Source organism: Nematostella vectensis, chromosome 7 (assembly GCF_932526225.1).
Source record: "Nematostella vectensis chromosome 7, jaNemVect1.1, whole genome shotgun sequence".
Classification (NCBI taxonomy): Eukaryota; Metazoa; Cnidaria; class Anthozoa; order Actiniaria; family Edwardsiidae; genus Nematostella; species Nematostella vectensis.
Window position 1 is genome coordinate 5,355,138 of NC_064040.1, and position 18,217 is coordinate 5,373,354.

The 18,217-nt window shown below is 37.7% G+C and overlaps 1 protein-coding gene and 1 long non-coding RNA gene across 4 annotated transcripts; both read left to right on the plus strand.

The window, feature by feature from the left end:
- Positions 1–395: 395 nt before the first annotated feature.
- LOC5507004 (transcriptional adapter 2-beta) lies at positions 396–12,640 on the plus strand. 3 transcript variants are annotated; one of them, XM_032375473.2, is made up of 20 exons: positions 396–493; positions 621–706; positions 797–856; positions 1,222–1,227; positions 2,360–2,454; positions 2,875–2,915; positions 3,164–3,214; positions 3,710–3,763; positions 7,315–7,418; positions 7,712–7,784; positions 8,306–8,369; positions 8,613–8,659; positions 8,822–8,852; positions 9,062–9,141; positions 9,434–9,505; positions 9,571–9,638; positions 9,744–9,804; positions 10,202–10,281; positions 10,593–10,655; positions 11,870–12,640. In XM_032375473.2, the coding sequence occupies exons 1-20, from the start codon at positions 481–483 to the stop codon at positions 11,990–11,992; spliced, it is 1,272 nt and encodes a 423-aa protein (XP_032231364.1). In that variant the 5' UTR covers positions 396–480; the 3' UTR covers positions 11,993–12,640. The 3 variants fall into 3 exon arrangements, with proteins under 3 accessions (XP_032231364.1, XP_032231365.1, XP_032231366.1); XM_032375474.2 differs by lacking the exon at positions 3,164–3,214 and adding an exon at positions 3,417–3,467; XM_032375475.2 differs by lacking the exon at positions 1,222–1,227.
- Positions 12,641–15,106: 2,466 nt separating this feature from the next.
- On the plus strand, positions 15,107–17,526 carry LOC116614461. Its single transcript, XR_004294535.2, has 2 exons — positions 15,107–16,169; positions 17,124–17,526. It is a non-coding gene; the product is annotated as an uncharacterized LOC116614461 (long non-coding RNA).
- The last annotated feature ends 691 nt before the right edge of the window (positions 17,527–18,217 follow it).

The window sequence follows — 18,217 nt, forward strand, 5'->3', positions numbered from 1 at the left end:
GTGCCAAATTTAAAAAAATGTTCCACAAATTTGAACGATGCTGCACCATTTTCTTCCACTATAAGGAAAGTTGACTGTTGACCATGGAAATTACATATACAGCTAAAAGTAAAAGCCCTTCTTAATTTCCCAAGTGTTAACCCGTGCTCCAACCAATATAAACGGGTTCTTAAATGCTCGAGTCGTTTACATAATAAATAGCGATGGCAATACCCACATTATAATGTTGCATTTTTATACCGGACGTTTTGTAATGCCTAATACACCGGAAATCAATGTATCACACCGCTGAAAGCCGGAGAGTCAGTCGGGATTTCCGACTACGTACCGGTGATCGGTTCCGTAAAACCGCTGACTTCCCGCAGACTCACCCTTCCTCTACGCCGGTGAAAAATTGCTTCCCCGTTAGACCCAAGTCCCTCTCCCCCCAACTGCCAATCGCGCAGGCGCAGAAATTCTGGCGGCGGAAAAGAAATAAACATGGCGGCCAACGGTATTGAATTGACACTTTTTACCGATCGCTTAAATCATGACTTCTCCACAAGCTAGATGCCTGTTTTTCAAATAATTCAGTAGAGACTTTCGTGGTCTTACATTGTGGAATGTTTTATTTGTTGCAGAGTATCACTGTAATTACTGTCAAGCGGATTGTACTTTGCTGCGACTGAAGTGCGCCGAATGCACCGATTTTGATCTTTGTTTACAGGTGACTACACTTGACCGCAAAAAGAGACCGTATTTACCAAGGGCTAACCTCATCTCTCGTCTAACCCTTGCGTGTATTGTTTGTGATCAGTGTTTTTGCTGTGGTGCCGAGATGGGCGAACACAAGCGAGGGCACAAATACCAATTAATCGTAAGTCACGTGACCCCTTTTTTCTTCATTTCAATTTCTCGAAAATACACATTTTGATCCTTAAAATATTGGGTTCTTTGTTACATGACAATAGAGAAGAATTCCCAATACCCTCAGTAGTTCACACATTTAGATCGCATGCTTCGTTTTATTTTGTATGAGGGACATTTTTGTTAGGGGGTAATACATATTTTCTTTTGCATACATAATTTTCCAAAATAAAGTAAAGAATAATTTTCAGATGTCCTGATGATATTTTTTGCATTTACCCATATGTATATGTTGATATATGTGATGTTGTATATTTTTATGTTTGACATTTTCTTCTTTTTCCTTTTTTGATTGGGGGGATTCTATCATTGGAGGGGAAGGTGTGTAATATATTTATTAATTGGTTTTATTAATTTGATGTTTTATTAGAGGGAGGAGCTAACCCCTATGCACTTACATATGTACATCATATCAATGATTTATAAGTGTCACTTTGATTAGTAGTTTTTATCTGTTTACATTTTTTTATAAGAACATCAAATTTTTAGTTGGGGATGGAGCGTTTTTATTTTTAGAGCATTTTAAGGGTTAATATGTTCTTACCGATGTTTTTAATTTTTGGTGTATATAAAAATATAATACCCAATTTATTATTAGGAAGATGATTACACTAATGATCACTAGCAATAATAAGGTTATTATTATTAGCACAATTTGATTCTGCGTTTTAGAACGTTCTTATAAAAAATAGTGTATTAAAGATAGTTTGCAGCAACAAGAAGAAAAAACTTTAACATGGAAAAAAAACCTTTTAGATAGGAACTGCCAATAAGGATTGTGTTATGAATAGGCCACTTAACATCTCCGGGAATATTACCCTGATTAGAACAAATAACAAAAGATTGAGAAGATCAAGCCTTAGAAGTGTTGTGATAAAAAGCTTGACTACATTCTGTTTGCACAGACTCACGTGAAAGTAAAAAAGAAAATCGGAACCCCTTTTCAGAGAGGCATTTTATAAGATAAATAGTTTAAAATAAATAAATAACCTATCAAGAACAGATGGGTAAAAAAAACCTTATCCTATCCAGCAGTACCCCATCTTTTTTTGTGCACCCAGGGGGGGTAGCCAGGGGGTGGCCCAGGGGGCCTTCTAGTAGTAAAAAAATTCAGGAGAAAATGCGTTGAAAGGTCCTTTTGGGCCTCCTCCTGGCTATGCCACTTACACCAGAGTTAAAACATTGGGCCTGTGCTCAATGCTTCATTTTATTCCTTTAGGATTTTTCATTGCTCTCGGAAATTCCTTTACCTTTTTTACTATCAATTTAAAAAAATCATAGTAAAAAAAATTATCTGTATTCAATAAATACAAATCTAGATATCTGAAAAGATACTTTACAGACTTCAGCCCACGTATGGGGCAATATCCAAGTACCCATGCACATCATAACAATAATTTATAAGTCACTTTATTTATTTTGTTCAATTTATATCTGTTTATTTGTATGGTAGGATTGTGGAACCTTTCCACTGTTCATGGAAGACTGGACAGCAGAGGAAGAAACACTTCTGTTAGATGCTATTGAACAGCATGGGTTTGGAAATTGGTAAATATGATTTTAGTATGCTTAATCTGAACACGTCAAATTGCTAAGAAAACAGGAGAATTGATGAAATTGATGCTTTTAATGAATTGATGCTTTTAATGATATTTATGCCAGAGTCTTCTACAGGGTCATCTATCATAAAACCTGGTTTTCACTTCATTGCTTGCTAAAATAGTTTGAATAAGTGCTTTTTTGGCAAGTGTTTTTCTGGCACCTTGCTTCAACATTAGATCCCCCATTAGCCCCCCCCCCCTCCATTATCAACAAAACAATATCAGCTAAAGAGGGACCGCATACAGGGTACGATATGACTAAACAACCCTAAACAAGCCTTAACCTACTACTATCATGCTTTCAACACAATGATTGTCATGAATGTTATAAAAACAATTGTAATGAGTAACTTGCCTATTGCTACAGGGAGGATGTTGCAGATCATATCGGTACAAAGACTGCTCATGGTTAGTGCCCAATATTGGCAAAAGAATCTTTTTTTGATGTACTTAAGTGCCTCTTTATGAACCTTATATTTTACGTGACTTAGGGCTCCTTTTTATAAGAGGCGCTTATTTTTAAAGCTTTTGCTGGGGCTACTCTTAGGGATATTTAATAAAGGTTTCTATCTATCACAAAAATAACCTACTACTGTAACCTGTGAAAGGATACAGTAGATGGATTAAGATGATAAGATATCTTTCATGTTAAACAGAGACTGCAGATCACTACAACTCCTGTTATGTGGAAGGTTCTGTTGGAAAAGGTGCCTCTTTATGAACCTTATATTTTACGTGACTTAGGGCTCCTTTTTATAAGAGGCGCTTATTTTTAAAGCTTTTTCTGGGGCTACTCTTAGGGATATTTAATAAAGGTTTCTATCTATCACAAAAATAACCTACTACTGTAACCTGTGAAAGGATACAGTAGATGGATTAAGATGATAAGATATCTTTCATGTTAAACAGAGACTGCAGATCACTACAACTCCTGTTATGTGGAAGGTTCTGTTGGAAAAGGTAAGACTTTATCTTTTTTAGAGCACTGTATAATCAGGGCAATAGCAGGGGGTGGGGCACTTGGGGAATTTGCCCCCCAATAATAAGGAAATGATCAGTAGGGAGTGGTTGTGGCCCAAATAGTTTCTTAATGTTTTTGTATCATGCCGTCCCCCCAATATTTCCAGGCCTGAACAGCTCTGATAGTAATTTCCCATATAACACATGCTCTTTTGTTGAATGTGATAATAATTTCCTTTTAGTGACAATTGAACCGTTCAAGAACAAGATTGTTGACCACACTATATCAGAAGGAGGTAAGTGACTGTCTTGTAGAATGAATTTTATTTTTAGACTAAGAATGTTAGGCTTGGGTAAACATTCTTCATGTTTCTTAAACATTAAGGGAATGGACAATTAGAAGGATTAGGGGGTGGTTGCGGAAGTACAAAAAAAATGCGCAAGCCTTTAACTAAAAAAAAATTCTGCACGACCAATGACCAGGAAAAAAAAACTTGCAAGCCAGTTTAACCGAACCTAATGAATTATGTTTTTTCTTACATTTAAAAAAAACAAATTTAATCTTAATGTACTGCAATTTCCGGGTTTTACTGGGCATGGTTTTACTAGACGGTCCCCTGCAAAACAGTTGTCATTGGGTTTCAAAACTAATTGTCACAGTCTGTTAAGCGCAGGGGGGGTAGTTTCTGCTCGCCATATGAACATGATGATATTGCAGTACAAAAACAACAGCAGCAGCATGGTACACATGTAACTTTATAAAGCAGGAATATATGTAGCTACAGTAGGTGCTTTAATTTCTAAGAATACATTCTTTTTTATTCCTACATTTATTGATCACCGATGTAACCAAGGTTACAACAGCCAACAATGCTATATGTGTCTCTTACAAGAGCCGCCCAACTCACGTTCCTGAAAATCTTTTTATCAAAAAATATATACATGCGTTTGGTTTTGATGAATTGAGAGGTCATGTTATCTTGCATCCATTTTCGCCTTATTAGAATTTACCACTTAAAATTCCTTGATAAAAATTCTGTAGAGCAACAGCATACGAAAAAAAAAATGCACTGCCACAGTGCTGAAAAATATTATTCTGCAAGAAAAAAAAGCTGCAATCACCACCTAAAATATCTAATGGTCCGTCCCTAAATAGAACTCTTGTACGAGCATGTTTGAGAAGGAACAGCAGCAGATCTAGGGCTGGGCCAAGTGGGCCCTGCTCCCTCCTACTTTCAGACATTTGGCATAAAAATAACAAACAAAAAATTAGGACATCTACAGAAGAACAATTTAATCGTCCCCCCCCCCCATTTTTTTTAAACCCTCGATTCCCCCCCCCCCCCCCCTTACTGGAATTTCTGGATCCGCCCCTGAGGATGCTAAATGAACATTTTCATAAAACATGAATGCACACAGTTTTTCCATTATAAATACAAAAGAGATAAGTGGCCATGGAGATTTCTAGCTATGTTTGGATAAAAGTACTGTATGAAGAACACACAATATTGTGTTAGAGAAGTAGCTAAAAACATGTTCAAAATTACAGGTTTGGTAAAAATGTTTTGAATTCACGTACTAAACATCTAGTATGTGTCTTGGTGTCCTGTTTTGTTGATGGCAGCAGTGTAGCCAGGATTTTTAACAGGAGGGGGCCCCAAAGGGACTTTCAAGGAATTTTCTCCTGCTGTATTATAGATAATGTTTCATACATTTATTTTTGGCTACTAAAGGGGGGGGGGGGCAAGCCTTCTAGGCCAAACCCTGGCTACGCCCCTAGATGGCATACAAATATTTGTGTCAAACACAATGTTTGAAAAACATGCTTGAATGTTCAGCCAGGCCTTTTTTTCATCTATACTATGGCCACATGATCAACAAACTCTGATTTGACAAACCAAATGAGAGTTGATCTGTCTTTGTGACTAAAAATTTATTGTTTCTACCAAATACAGTCTGTTATTAGTTTGACCACTGTCAATATTGCAATCATTGTTTTATTTTGTTACACTAGGGATTCTCTTTAAGACTTTTAAATTCCTTTTTTTACCAGAGTGCATAGGGTTTTTCATAGGCTACAAGCCGTTCACACGAAAAGGCATCTTGAGGCAGTAGAGAACAACTAGACCTATTCTATAAGATTTTGAGGGATATGATAATCAGCACCTCCACATAGACAAACTTGGGTTGACTTAAAATCTAGGAAAATTTAGCACCTTTCTGATTCTGCATGCAGCTGTATCCCATTTGATTTCTAGCAGACATGTATATCTTCCTCATATCAGATTTGATGTCCTTGCCCTGTCCTGTAGGTTTATATGTACCGTGATGTATATCTTCCTCACGCATTCTTTGGTCTTGTCATATCGGATTTGATGTCCTTGCCTTGTCCTGTAAATTTATATGTACCATGATGTATATCTTCCTCACGCATTCTTTGGTCTTGTCATATTGGATTTGATGTCCTTGCCTTGTCCTGTAGGTTTATATGTACCATGATGTATATTATCTTCCTCACGCATTCTTTGGTCTTGTCATATCGGATTTGATGCCCTTGCCTTGTCCTGTAGGTTATTATGTACCGTGATAATTATCTTTCTCACGCATTCTTTGGTCTTGTCACATCAGATTTCATGCCCTTGCCTTGTCCTATAGGTTTATATGTACCGTGATGTATATCTTCCTCACGCATTCTTTGGTCTTGTCATATCGGATTTGATGTCCTTGCCTTGTCCTGTAGGTTTATATGTACCATGATGTATATTATCTTCCTCACGCATTCTTTGGTCTTGTCATATCGGATTTGATGCCCTTGCCTGCTCCTGTAGGTTATTATGTACCGTGATGTATATCTTCCTCACGTATTCTTTGGTCTTGTCACATCGGATTCGATGCCCTTGCCTTGTCCTGTAGGTTTATATGTACCATGACGTATATCTTCCTTGCGTATTCTTTGGTCTTGTCACATCGGATTTGATGCCCTTGCCTTGTCCTGTAGGTTTATATGTACCGTGATGTATATCTTCCTCACGCATTCTTTGGTCTTGTCATATCGGATTTGATGCCCTTGCCCTGTCCTGTAGGTTTATATGTACCGTGATGTATATCTTCCTTGCGTATTCTTTGGTCTTGTCATATCGGATTTGATGCCCTTGCCTTGTCCTGTAGGTTTATATGTACCGTGATGTATATCTTCCTCACGCATTCTTTGGTCTTGTCATATCGGATTTGATGTCCTTGCCTTGTCCTGTAGGTTTATATGTACCGTGATGTATATCTTCCTCACGCATTCTTTGGTCTTGTCACATCGGATTTGATGTCCTTGCCTTGTCCTGTAGGTTTATATGTACCGTGATGTATATCTTCCTCACGCATTCTTTGGTCTTGTCACATCGGATTTGATGTCCTTGCCTTGTCCTGTAGGTTTATATTTACCGTGATGTATATCTTCCTCACGCATTCTTTGGTCTTGTCATATCAGATTTGATGTCCTTGCCTTGTCCTGTAGGTTTATATGTACTGTGATGTATATCTTCCTCACGCATTCTTTGGTCTTGTCACATCAGATTTCATGCCCTTGCCTTGTCCTGTAGGTTTATATGTACCATGATGTATATCTTCCTCACGCATTCTTTGGTCTTGTCATATCGGATTTGATGCCCTTGCCTTGTCCTGTAGGTTTTATGTACCGTGATGTATATCTTCCTCACGTATTCTTTGGTCTTGTCACATCAGATTTCATGCCCTTGCCTTGTCCTGTAGGTTTATATGTACCATGATGTATATCTTCCTCACGCATTCTTTGGTCTTGTCACATCGGAATTGATGCCCTTGCCTTGTCCTGTAGGTTTATTGTCGCCTACTATTCTTGAGCCCCCACCTCCATTAGATATGAGTGCAGCTGAGCAAACGGAACTTGGATATATGCCTTTCCGGGATGACTTTGAGAAAGTAAGAAAATAGAAATAATATTGTTAAAATAGATTCCACTAAGCTGCTTAAAGCGACATTGTCACCAGTTTATTTGCGGTCAATTATGTAAAAATATCCGATGATTCTTAACGGAAAACCGATGATTCTAATAGATTCTTTTGTCTCTCGTCGGTTGAGGTTTTCATCGGCTCCTCCAGAAGTAAACTGGTGACAATGCCTATTTAAACATACATGTGATGGTTTTAAGGTTGATACAAAACATTGTGCATCTTTCAGTATATAGATAAGAGTTTATGTCTTTATACTTTCAGGAGTATGATAATGATGCTGAAACACTTGTTAGTGGATTACAGTTCAGTCATGATGACGATGATATTGAAAAGGGTACTAAAATAAGTCTAATGTTTTCTGTAGTCCTATCCAAACATTTTAAAATAATTACGGTTACGGTTCAGGTCAGCCTTAAAGGGTACTAAACCTAGGGTACTAAAAACAAATAAAGCGGATTTTGCTGTCACACAAAATGTTATTAGATGCGATAGGTTAAAAAAAAAGAGAGTTGATATGGGACTTCATAACCTTTAAAGGTGTGTTACAGCGAAACTAAAATGGGTTAAAAAGCAACAGACTCGTTAAATGTTAGAAAACAAGAATTCGCCCGATTTTCGTATAATTTGGCAGACATGTAGAACTAAGTCAAAAGTTATTCTCGTCAAAAAGCCGGAAATAGCCAAAATTTGCATACGGTAACTTTGAAGTAAAATAGTTCTTTAATGGGATATGATATGGATAAAATGAGATACCCTTTTGAAGATTGGCATTTGCTGATGGACGTACTTCGTTAATCCATAATGACATATTGTTCCAGAGTAAAAAAAAAAGCCCCACGGCGTTTTCTTTTATAGATTTAAAGCTTGCCCAGATAGACATGTATTTAAGGAGACTTCAAGAGCGCCAGCACAGAAAAAAGTAAGTACGGCATAACAGCACCCTTGGGGCTGAAGTATAAGATAAGCAATTGTTTTACTTACATGCAATCCACGTTGTCCATGAAAGAAAATAGACAAGTTAAAAACAATTTAAATGATCCAATGCCCTCATACCTCCGTTAATGCATTCTACGAGAGACTTGTACACTTTGTGAATGATTTTTTTTCTCGGAGAATGTTAGTGGGATAAACTTTATATTACATTGTGTTTTTTTATACTCAGCGTTGCCAGACAACATGGATTGATTGCAAGCAAGCATAAGATCATAGGTAATTACATTTGGCCTATGTTAGGTTCTTTTTAGTCATATGGTGGCTCTTTTTGGAACCCAATTGCATTCTGCAAAATCATCTCTTTTTCTCATATCGTTTTTCTTTTTTTCAAACACTGGATCATGGGAAGAAACTAAAAGTTTGTTTTTTGTCTAATAGCGCTAAGAAGAAGATACTGCAAGGAAGACAGGTATTGTACTTTATGTGATTTTTTTTCATGCTCATGGGCCAAGCAGTCAATGAAAGAAATAGATCCTTGACATTGGTGTTTTGCGTCAAGGGTGTCGGACTCGCATTTGTGGTTGACTGACTCACACAGTACATACATTCTTCCTCATCAAAATATAACATAAAATCAAATACCAGGGATTTTATAAATATTATGTTGCATTGTACTAGGGATTTTAGAGATGCCACAAGAATATTTTCTCGATTCAAACCGCCAAAGGATTGGGAGGAGTTTTTGAATGATCATCTACGTGAGTATAAACGTCACAATTCTCTTTCCAAAAGGCACGGGCCTTTGGGCCTGGCTTTGTCCTTAAAGGTGTGATTCCAGAAAATAAAAATCCTGAAAATTGCCAAAATACAATTTTTTTAACGGAAAAACACTTCTTTTTTGTCTGAAGTTCTTGCTATCTATTCCTGGGGTGGACTCCCTTTCTGGATTGAAAAGTTGAAATGAAAAAAAAAACATATTTGTATTTTACTTAGATTGTTAGGTACTTTACGCATGATTTTTTGATAATAATATCTTTCTTTTATTTTAAGGGGAGCGTGAAGTAAAGACGAAAATAAAAGAATTAATGAGATACAGAAAAAATGGAATCACAAAACTTGCTGGTAAAGTGCTCTATATCCATAAACTTCTTGTGAATTGATAACGTAACGATTTTTTTCTCATTTAGCTGGTCAGGAATTTGACGAAAAAAGATTACGAAGGGAACGGAGAAAAGAAAACAAAAGAAAAATTTTGGTAAGAAACGAAAATCAGTAATGATATTCCTGAGCCAGTTGATTTCTACCTCATTTTTGTCTCTTCAATAAAGACCTCTTGATTAATAAACATTTGTGCACTCAGGGAGGCTCAACACCTCGTAAAACCAATGTTTCCATGGGTAAGAAAAACGACAACGAAAAGGGTACGTACATTCCGTAATTAATGTTATGATTTTTTTTTACGCCACTTTCACGGCATTCATAGCTGCCACAGATGTATTTCTACTGGGCCATACAGCACTGTAAGCGTTTTCGCGTGTTTCAACGAAAACTATAAGCGACTGCGTGGCCGCGCACTGCCACGCCAGTACGTTGGTTGCATCGTCTTGTATTGTACACTTGCATTCAATGTACAGTGGTGTAGCAGGTCTCGAACTATTGGAGGGGGGCCACAATACAGAAACATTTAGAAAATATTGCACAGCTACGCCCCTACTGGTCATTTTCTTAATTTTTTTTTTTTTTTTTTAATATTGGGGGAGCACGTGTCCCCAGTGCCCCACCCCCTGTTATGGCCCTGAATGTGGTTATCGTTTTCAGATACAAGTTTGCGGAGCGGTATTATAGACGAACTGAAATCCTGCCGTGGACTAAATGTTCTTTCTTCTCGTGAAGTTCAGGTAACATCATCTAGTAGCTATAATAACAGTGGAAATTTCATAGAGCAATACGTGAAATGCGCTGATGGTTTTCGCACTGTAAACCTAACTATCTATGTTCGCTAAGGATGAACAAGTTCTTTATATTTGCTTATTTTGAATCATTAGAGCGATTTGATATCTCGTGAAATATTTTATTGAATTGGGCGCTATTGAGCATGAAAGCGTTTTTTGTGACGTTCTCTTTGATGTCACTGTCCTGTCACTGGCCTTATAAAACACGCACAATCGTGTTTGTTTGCTATGAACTAATGGTGTTTTTTTTTGTGCAGTTGTGTTCTAAAATGCAGATGAAGCCTGGATTTTACACTACGATAAAAACCATAATTCTTAAGGTATGACAGCACTGTAGTGGCAAAATGCTACTGACCGATCATGGAACATTAATGTCGCTTTACGCGTGAAAAGGAAATGCCCGCTTTGCAACGCAATGAATACACTAGGCACGACTATGGCAGAATATGGGGGGAGACAGACCGATCGAAAGCGAGTTAGCGTGACGTGACGACTAGCGCGTGACGTAGCAACTGTAGTGTAAGCATATGACCTTTAGGCCTCACTTATCTCCCCTACACTCCGCGTGAAGGATCGGACGAGAGTATTGGCTGGTCCACAAACGCACAAGCACACCTTATAGCAAACAAACCCCGCTTGGGGAAGTCGTCAGACAGAACTAACCGCAGACTCTCGGAGATACTCCCCGGTTTATTTCAATAATAAAGCAATGATTAAGTTAATACTTGTTTACAGTTGATCGCCAAGCTAACACTGCCTGTACACACAAAGAAACCTGTCAGTAAAAGGGAGGGAGGGTGGGCAAATGTTTCTTTACAGTACCCGTAGCTTATGAAGCGAAAGAGCGAATGACTTTACTTTAGGTGTGGCGCTTTATATAGGTAGATAGCGACCAATAAGAATTAAGAACGTGTATAGTAAGGTATCTCACGTGAAACATATTGAGTAATACCTGTGCTATCGTAGCATGATACGTGTACTCGTACGATATCATTTACGAGTGACCTTTGAGCCTGGCTCCGGCTCCATTAACTGAAATTACCGTCCCTAGTGGTGACGGTAATTTTGGACAAATGCGTTTTACGTCGTTTTAGTCTGAATGACCCGTAACTTGAGGCGGTCTCGTAGTAAATATTTTTTTTTTCTACAAAATAAGGTATTGAATGTTGCAATAAGAGTCGAGCCAACTTTTCATTGCCAGTGCAGGCTCGCTATTCTGTTAGATTGCACGTCAGCGGCGGACGGGGTGGGGCCGGGCGCCCCCACTTTTCTGAACGGTTCTTTTTTATATGAACGCAGTTTTTACATATACCTAAATATGAATCAAGCGTTACATGTATCCTTTTTTTAATTGATTTAATTTTTAGCGGTATTCCATCAGATCTAACGGAACTAAAGGAATCACTTTAACATGGCGACGTGATATGATTCTATAATTAGCCACTTGGCCCGGTTCGAAGCGTGGCCGCTTAGTAGTGACAACACTGTTATCTGGTAGTGTAAAAGTCTCTTCTAAGATATGGAATATTTCCAGGATCATCTGCTACGGCGACAAGGCGTTCAAGTAAAGACGCGTTACCCACCCAACCTAGACAAGACCCATCGGCGCCTCATCGTCAACTTTCTCAAGGAAAGCGGATGGATTTCAAGCTCGTAATATCTTTACGGTTAAGACAGCCTGAAATAGCGATTCAACCAATGCCTCTCTTAAAGTATTGTTACTAAAAATTCGACTCGAGGAGGGAACTATTGTCACACTACATTTGTTTGTCGCGAATTCCGGGTTTTTATAGGCTCTATTACCAGCCGTCGCTAGGCCTCACATCGGTACGTACTGCGGGCTCACAGAGACGAGCTGGAAATCGAGCCTAGGGTTTTAAGGTTTGTGCAGTTTTTCACTCCCGAAAGTAGGCACGGACACCCTTCGCGAGGGAGGTTTAGATTGTTTTTCTAGAATCGACAAATTGCCTTGTGTGGCGTCTGGAGACAGGTTTAGCATTTGGCAGTTGTTGTCACAAGCTTTTATTGAAAAGAATATAAAAAAATCTCATCCACATTCGCGAATGGACTATATACACTCCTCCGGGTGCGTGTGATCAATCAAACTTTATCTCTTTAATTTTGTACATAGGACAGTAAGTAACAAGTATGTACTTCAAGGTATTTTATACTTTTATATAGAATTTATATTTAATTTGAAGTTTGGCCAAGGTAATAGATGACAGATATATATTTATTGCAGAAACATCCACATATTATTGAGGTTGTAAATACACTTGTAAAAAATAAATTTTATTGGAATTGAGCTTGTCACTCTTGTTTTGTTTAAGTAGTGGATAAAGCTTTAGTTGGTTGGTCTGTTATCAGTGGCTAATGGTGCACTTTACTTTGTCTTTTCGGACTGTTATTCAATCTATTTATATTCTTTTGCAGTCATTTTTTTTAGTCCTGCGCGAGTGGAATTAACGAAATACAAGAAGTTAGGGTATTCTGGTAAAGACCATGTGCAATCACGTGACGACTTTTTTTCTCTTTTCTTTTTTTCATGAGGTTGGCCATCAACCGTATTATCGGTGCCTGGTAGGTTTAAAAATAATTCCTTTAATCCTTCGCATATGGATTAAACTTTAATGGCGAGCAGCCATAAGTCGCATGCCGTGTTTCCCGAATAAATTGCACGAACTAATTGCGAACTTTCCGAAAGGTGTTTATTTACACCTGCATCAGGCCCTTCAGGCAAAAATTGACGATCAACCTTTCTTCCTTAATTCTAGAGCATACTGCATGGCTGCAAAAATAAACTAAAGTAGGTGGTTGTTTAAAGAAAGTAGCCGGTTGTGAGAGGATTGACGCAAATGTGTATCTCGAAGCTCTCGTGATCACCGGCTTGTTTTGACATTTTATTATATGTTGTAGCATGGCACGTGGGAAATTTAGTGATTAAATGTCCTGCAACCGAGGGATGATTAGTTGAAATCCCGACGCCGCAGGCGGAAATAAACTCGCAACTACGAGCTATATTAGGCTGGATGAGCGAACACGGTTCAATGGATCAGGGCGTTGCATACGCATTGTTTTTTTTATTTACCTCTAGAGACAACCAAATTTTCACGAACAATTCTCAAATCAAACATAGTTTATCGACAGTTTATTTCTTTGACGTCATTAGCACGCATGCGTACAGCAATCAAAATCAACCCACATGGATCTAGTCTAACGTTGTTTAGGTATCACGAGATCATATAATACTGTTGTCTCATGGCACAGTGTTTATTCAGGAATCTGCCTACTATTTGTTTCCCTGGTGGAAACTAGAAGGCAAGCATCTTGGTTCTAAATTTCTCTCATGCACTGAAGTAGAGGGAATTTAAAAGACAAAAGATTCTTTTGTCTTTTTCTAAATTTCCCTCGTTATTAATGCATGAGGGGAAATGCCTTATAGGTTGATACGAACGCCTTCATAGGTTGATACGCCTGTTATTGGGGCATAGTTTTGAATAGTCTTCTGCTAGTTGGAGACGAGGCCCCATTCTCCAACATCTCCTATTTGTTCTTTTAATCAGTTCGCTCGTTATCCTCCCTCGCAGAAGGTTTTGTGTTGTTCACTTGTGGAGAAATCGAAGTGAGCGGCACAGATTCTTCCGCGGCTGTTATCAAAACGGTGGGCATTTCGATTTTAAAGCCGGGTACAGAAACATTAAACAGCTGTTACTAGGCTGTCCGTGCTATCCAAATTACTTAAGACAACTTGGCTATGGAGTTTGTAGCAAACACGTTTTCTAATTTCTGCATTAAGTCAATCTAAGTTTATTTCTGCATTAAGTCTATCTACGGTTTTAGCCTACGGACAAATATAACCTGCAAATATAAACGTTAGATTATTTGCTTGCCCTCTTGACAAAACATGTGAAATTAAAATCGGCTGCGTAGGAGGCTACGCATAAATCAACAAGACAAAATCTAGAACCAGGGCTTGAGGCTCTAGAGCCATAAGTGCTATAAAACAGAGTGGTAACGGGTATTTTTGTGAAAAGAGATTTGGCCATTTTTTTCACTGTCGAGAAACGTGAAATCGTCCATTTCGACGTCAGTGAAACGTGATTTAACGATTTAAAAGGCCATTTTTCGGTCCGTGTAACGTGAAAAAGCCATTTTGCACAGTCCACCCTTTACCACCCTGATAAAAAGGAAGACGAAATTGCTGTTGTACTGTCTAAAAAACGCCCTTTGTTGAGCTTGTCACCCTGTTTTAAAGTGCCCATATCATAAAATTCTTAATTTTCGGTTTTATTACCATTATATCAGCAGTTTGAGATTGAAAACTAACCATACCAAGTATTATAGCCATTCAACGGGTTTTCGACTGGTTTCCTGGCTTTTAAATGTTAATAATATCGCACTCTCGATGTGCCCAAACCATAAGAAATACCACTTATTCTGTATAAATACACACCACAAAGCAATGATGATTATCGTGACCTTAATTATTGGATAAATAACAATTACAGGAGGTGATCGTGAAAATATTCAAGACAAGTACTGAAACAAACAGAGATGGTAAACTAGTTGTTCAACTCCCTATTTCATATAGAACCAAGGGAGCATAAGAAAAGACCCGCGCACTTTGTCGATTCCCATCTTTTCTACTTTTAGTAGCGGCAAAAACCAAGATGCAAATGCCAAAGTGTGGGGGTAGGGTGAGTAAAGGGGCGGGGGGGGGGGGGGGGGGGTGGTTGCTAAAAATAGAAAAGCTGGGAATCGACTAGGCGCGCGGGTAATACCAAAGAGTCCCTCTTTTATCTTGTGCTCTCTTGATGGAACCCTAAATACGAAATTAGGTTCGGAGAGGGGTTTTGAGACAGGGAAATGGAAATATAACGGCAGGAGACATTTCGCACTTAGGTTATGAATATTTTATTATTCGATGAGTGCAATATTCAAAACAAATTGGGGATGAATTGTTGTACCTTAGTTCCAGCGATATGACACAAGAGTCAAACTCTTTTCAATACCCGTGTATATGTATATTCAGTGTAATAGCAACAGAACCTTTTTTTTTTCTAAAAGTCTCAAAGTCGCAATCCTCTTATTCCCGAGTTTTCCTAAAATTCTTTCGATTACAAAATTTCTAAAAAAACACAGATAAATGAATGCCGGAAGTAATCCGTATAGGCCTGGTCGCCAACACTATCATATTATCATCAGCGGTGTCTCCAAATGAAGGTAGAACACATTCAGACGTCTTAATTCACCCCCTTTTTTTAAAAGGATTTTTAAGATGAGCTTGCACATAACGGGCTGCCAGGGTGTCGCCTTCCTGTTTTTCTAATTATCATCTTTAACAAAGTTAAATCGTTCCGCTATGGCAAGCAGTATTAATGAAGACCAAACTATTTACTAACCACGTGAAACAACCTTTGTCAAATTTATTGCCGCTTTTTTATTTGCCATAGGTAATAAAAACATGGTAAAAAAACACATAGGTAATAAAAGCAAAACTTGTTTAATGACCACCAGTTTCAGCTGCCATATTTTTACTAATAAACCTCTTCATAATTGCAATAGATACCCCGTAGTGGTTGCCGTTTTTTTCCTGTTTGCGAGGGAGTTGAAACTGCTTATAAGAAACATGGTAGCCCTCAATCAGGCCACAAACAGCTTAAACTGTCTTGAGTGAAGTCCTCACTTACAAAAGAGCAAGAACCTACAAGAAAATGACATCGTCTCTCATTCTAGCCATCAGCATTATCATTGCCCTTTTATTGTGTAATGCGTATACAATTGACGCGTCTATGCCTAGTCCGCCCTATGGTAAAAGAAACGAATTCATCCAGGTAACTCAGTTATTTTATTCCAACCCGTTTGCATTTACCACTGTTGAAAGTTGATATTGCAGGATTTCTTCCCATGTTTTATTCTTTTTTTTTTTACCTATATACCTATACACTTTTTATTTAAGGATTATCCGTGCTCAAGAACTTGCAGGATATGTGGAGTGATTATTTTAAGCAATAATCATTTTGGAAAGTTACTCAAAAAAGCTCAGAAGAATTAAGAAATAATAAACTAATACATTATCAAATTACTTTGAAAAAATATTCTAAGAAATTAAGAATTTTTTAAGAACGATCAACCTCAAATTCTACTCAAAATTCAGAAAGTGGTTGCCAAAACATTTTATTGCTTCTTTTTTTTAAAAAAAACTACATATTGATAATAAAATACAAAAACTATTTTAAGAACAATTTTTATAAGAACGATCAATCAAAATTCTATTCAAGTTTTAGGAAGTGATTCCAAAGAATATTAGCCTCGGTTATTAAAACCACAAAACCTGGGTATTGAGAAAAAATCATCATGGCTACTGACTGGTGATGCGTAAAATCCCGATTATCGTTCTCTCCAAAAAGAAAAAAGACCCTGAAAAATGCGATTATCCATGCTGATGCAGTAATCATTCTGAAATGCGGCGATTTGTTTTCAAGAATAAAATTCTTTTTGAAATTTCAGCTTAACGAGAAAATGTTTTTGTAAATATTAGTATTTAAAATTAGTATTTTTCCATGTAATGAATACAAAAAAGAAAGGAAAAACACATGCGCCGGTTTTTGGTGCAAACGGTATAAACCTTAAACATTTTGGTCGCTATGCACCCATATTTGACAATCATTTAAAAAAGCCTTTTTATTTGTTACCCTCACAATCATTTACAGCGCTGAAGATAAGTCCGTACTCGTTTTAAAAGTTTGTTCTGACTTTAATAACGTATTCGTGGTTTTATTCTCCAGATGAAAACAGAGCGTGCTAGAAGATTGATATGTCAAACGGCTGAAAGGCTTCACTGCGGCTTGAAGCAGTCCAAAGGCAACTCAAATGACCCCTTCGATAACGAAAAAGACGTTAAGACTAATATATTATGGTGAATAACGGAACATACCCACGCAGAACCGATGGAAATCTGAGATATTAAACAGGAACATAATCAGAGTATGCCATAAAAAATATTCCAACTTTCAGTAGGTAAAGCAGTGAGGTATTTAGGTTTGAATCTGAACAGCTTTTATGGCATTGTAAGAGACAAGTAAAAATGTAGGTACAACACTTAAGGGCTTCTTTTACAATAAAAAACTCTTGCGGAGGTGTATGGCCATATTTTCAATTAAATATTGAATAAAAAGATTAAAGCGGTTACTTTTAATTACTATTTGTTGAAATGATTAGAATGACGTAGTGGACCAGAAAATGTCAATTTCAATAAATCGAAAGTTTATGAAGTGCCATCGATGTTCATTTAGAATGGCGTATTGTGTGACGGCAGGTGGCGACACAGAACAGCACGACTCTTCAAATCAAAGCTTTTAATTTCAATTGTTTGCCTTGCCCGTGTCTAAAGCCCACGCTATCGCCTTAATAATTTGATATAATCTAGTTCAAAACGTTATTTTCCGCTTAGATCGTTTGTGTGCATTTGGTAAAAATACCAAAACCGCCTCAAACAAATTTAAACCTGAGCGGTAAAGGTTGAGTTTTACTTCGCGCTTTAAAAAAGAACAGGTACCAAATTCATAGCACAAACCTTCATACCCTTATCTAACAGTCTTAATATGTCCGAACGCAGTTACTCTATCTTAGTTGGTTTCAGGTGGCAGATATAACGGAGCCAATGATGACGTCAAAACTACGTGTTTTGAAAGAAGCCACTTTTGCCCTCTTTAGTCCATTCAAATGGCGCATGGCCAGTCTGAAGTCACTATTATACAGAAATCACATGACACCCTTGCTTGAACTATGAATCAGATATATCTTGATAATAGAATGGTCATGCTTCTTTTATAAATCTTCATTTCATTAATTTCCATGCGGGTTTTTACCCTCCCTCCCG

Bases quoted from the DNA above. Each gene is read 5' to 3' on its own strand.
- LOC5507004 (XM_032375473.2), top strand. The intron at 8,853-9,061 runs GTATTGTACTTT...GCATTGTACTAG, and splicing joins AGATACTGCAAGGAAGACAG to GGATTTTAGAGATGCCACAA. The intron at 10,282-10,592 runs GTAACATCATCT...TTTTTTGTGCAG, and splicing joins TTTCTTCTCGTGAAGTTCAG to TTGTGTTCTAAAATGCAGAT.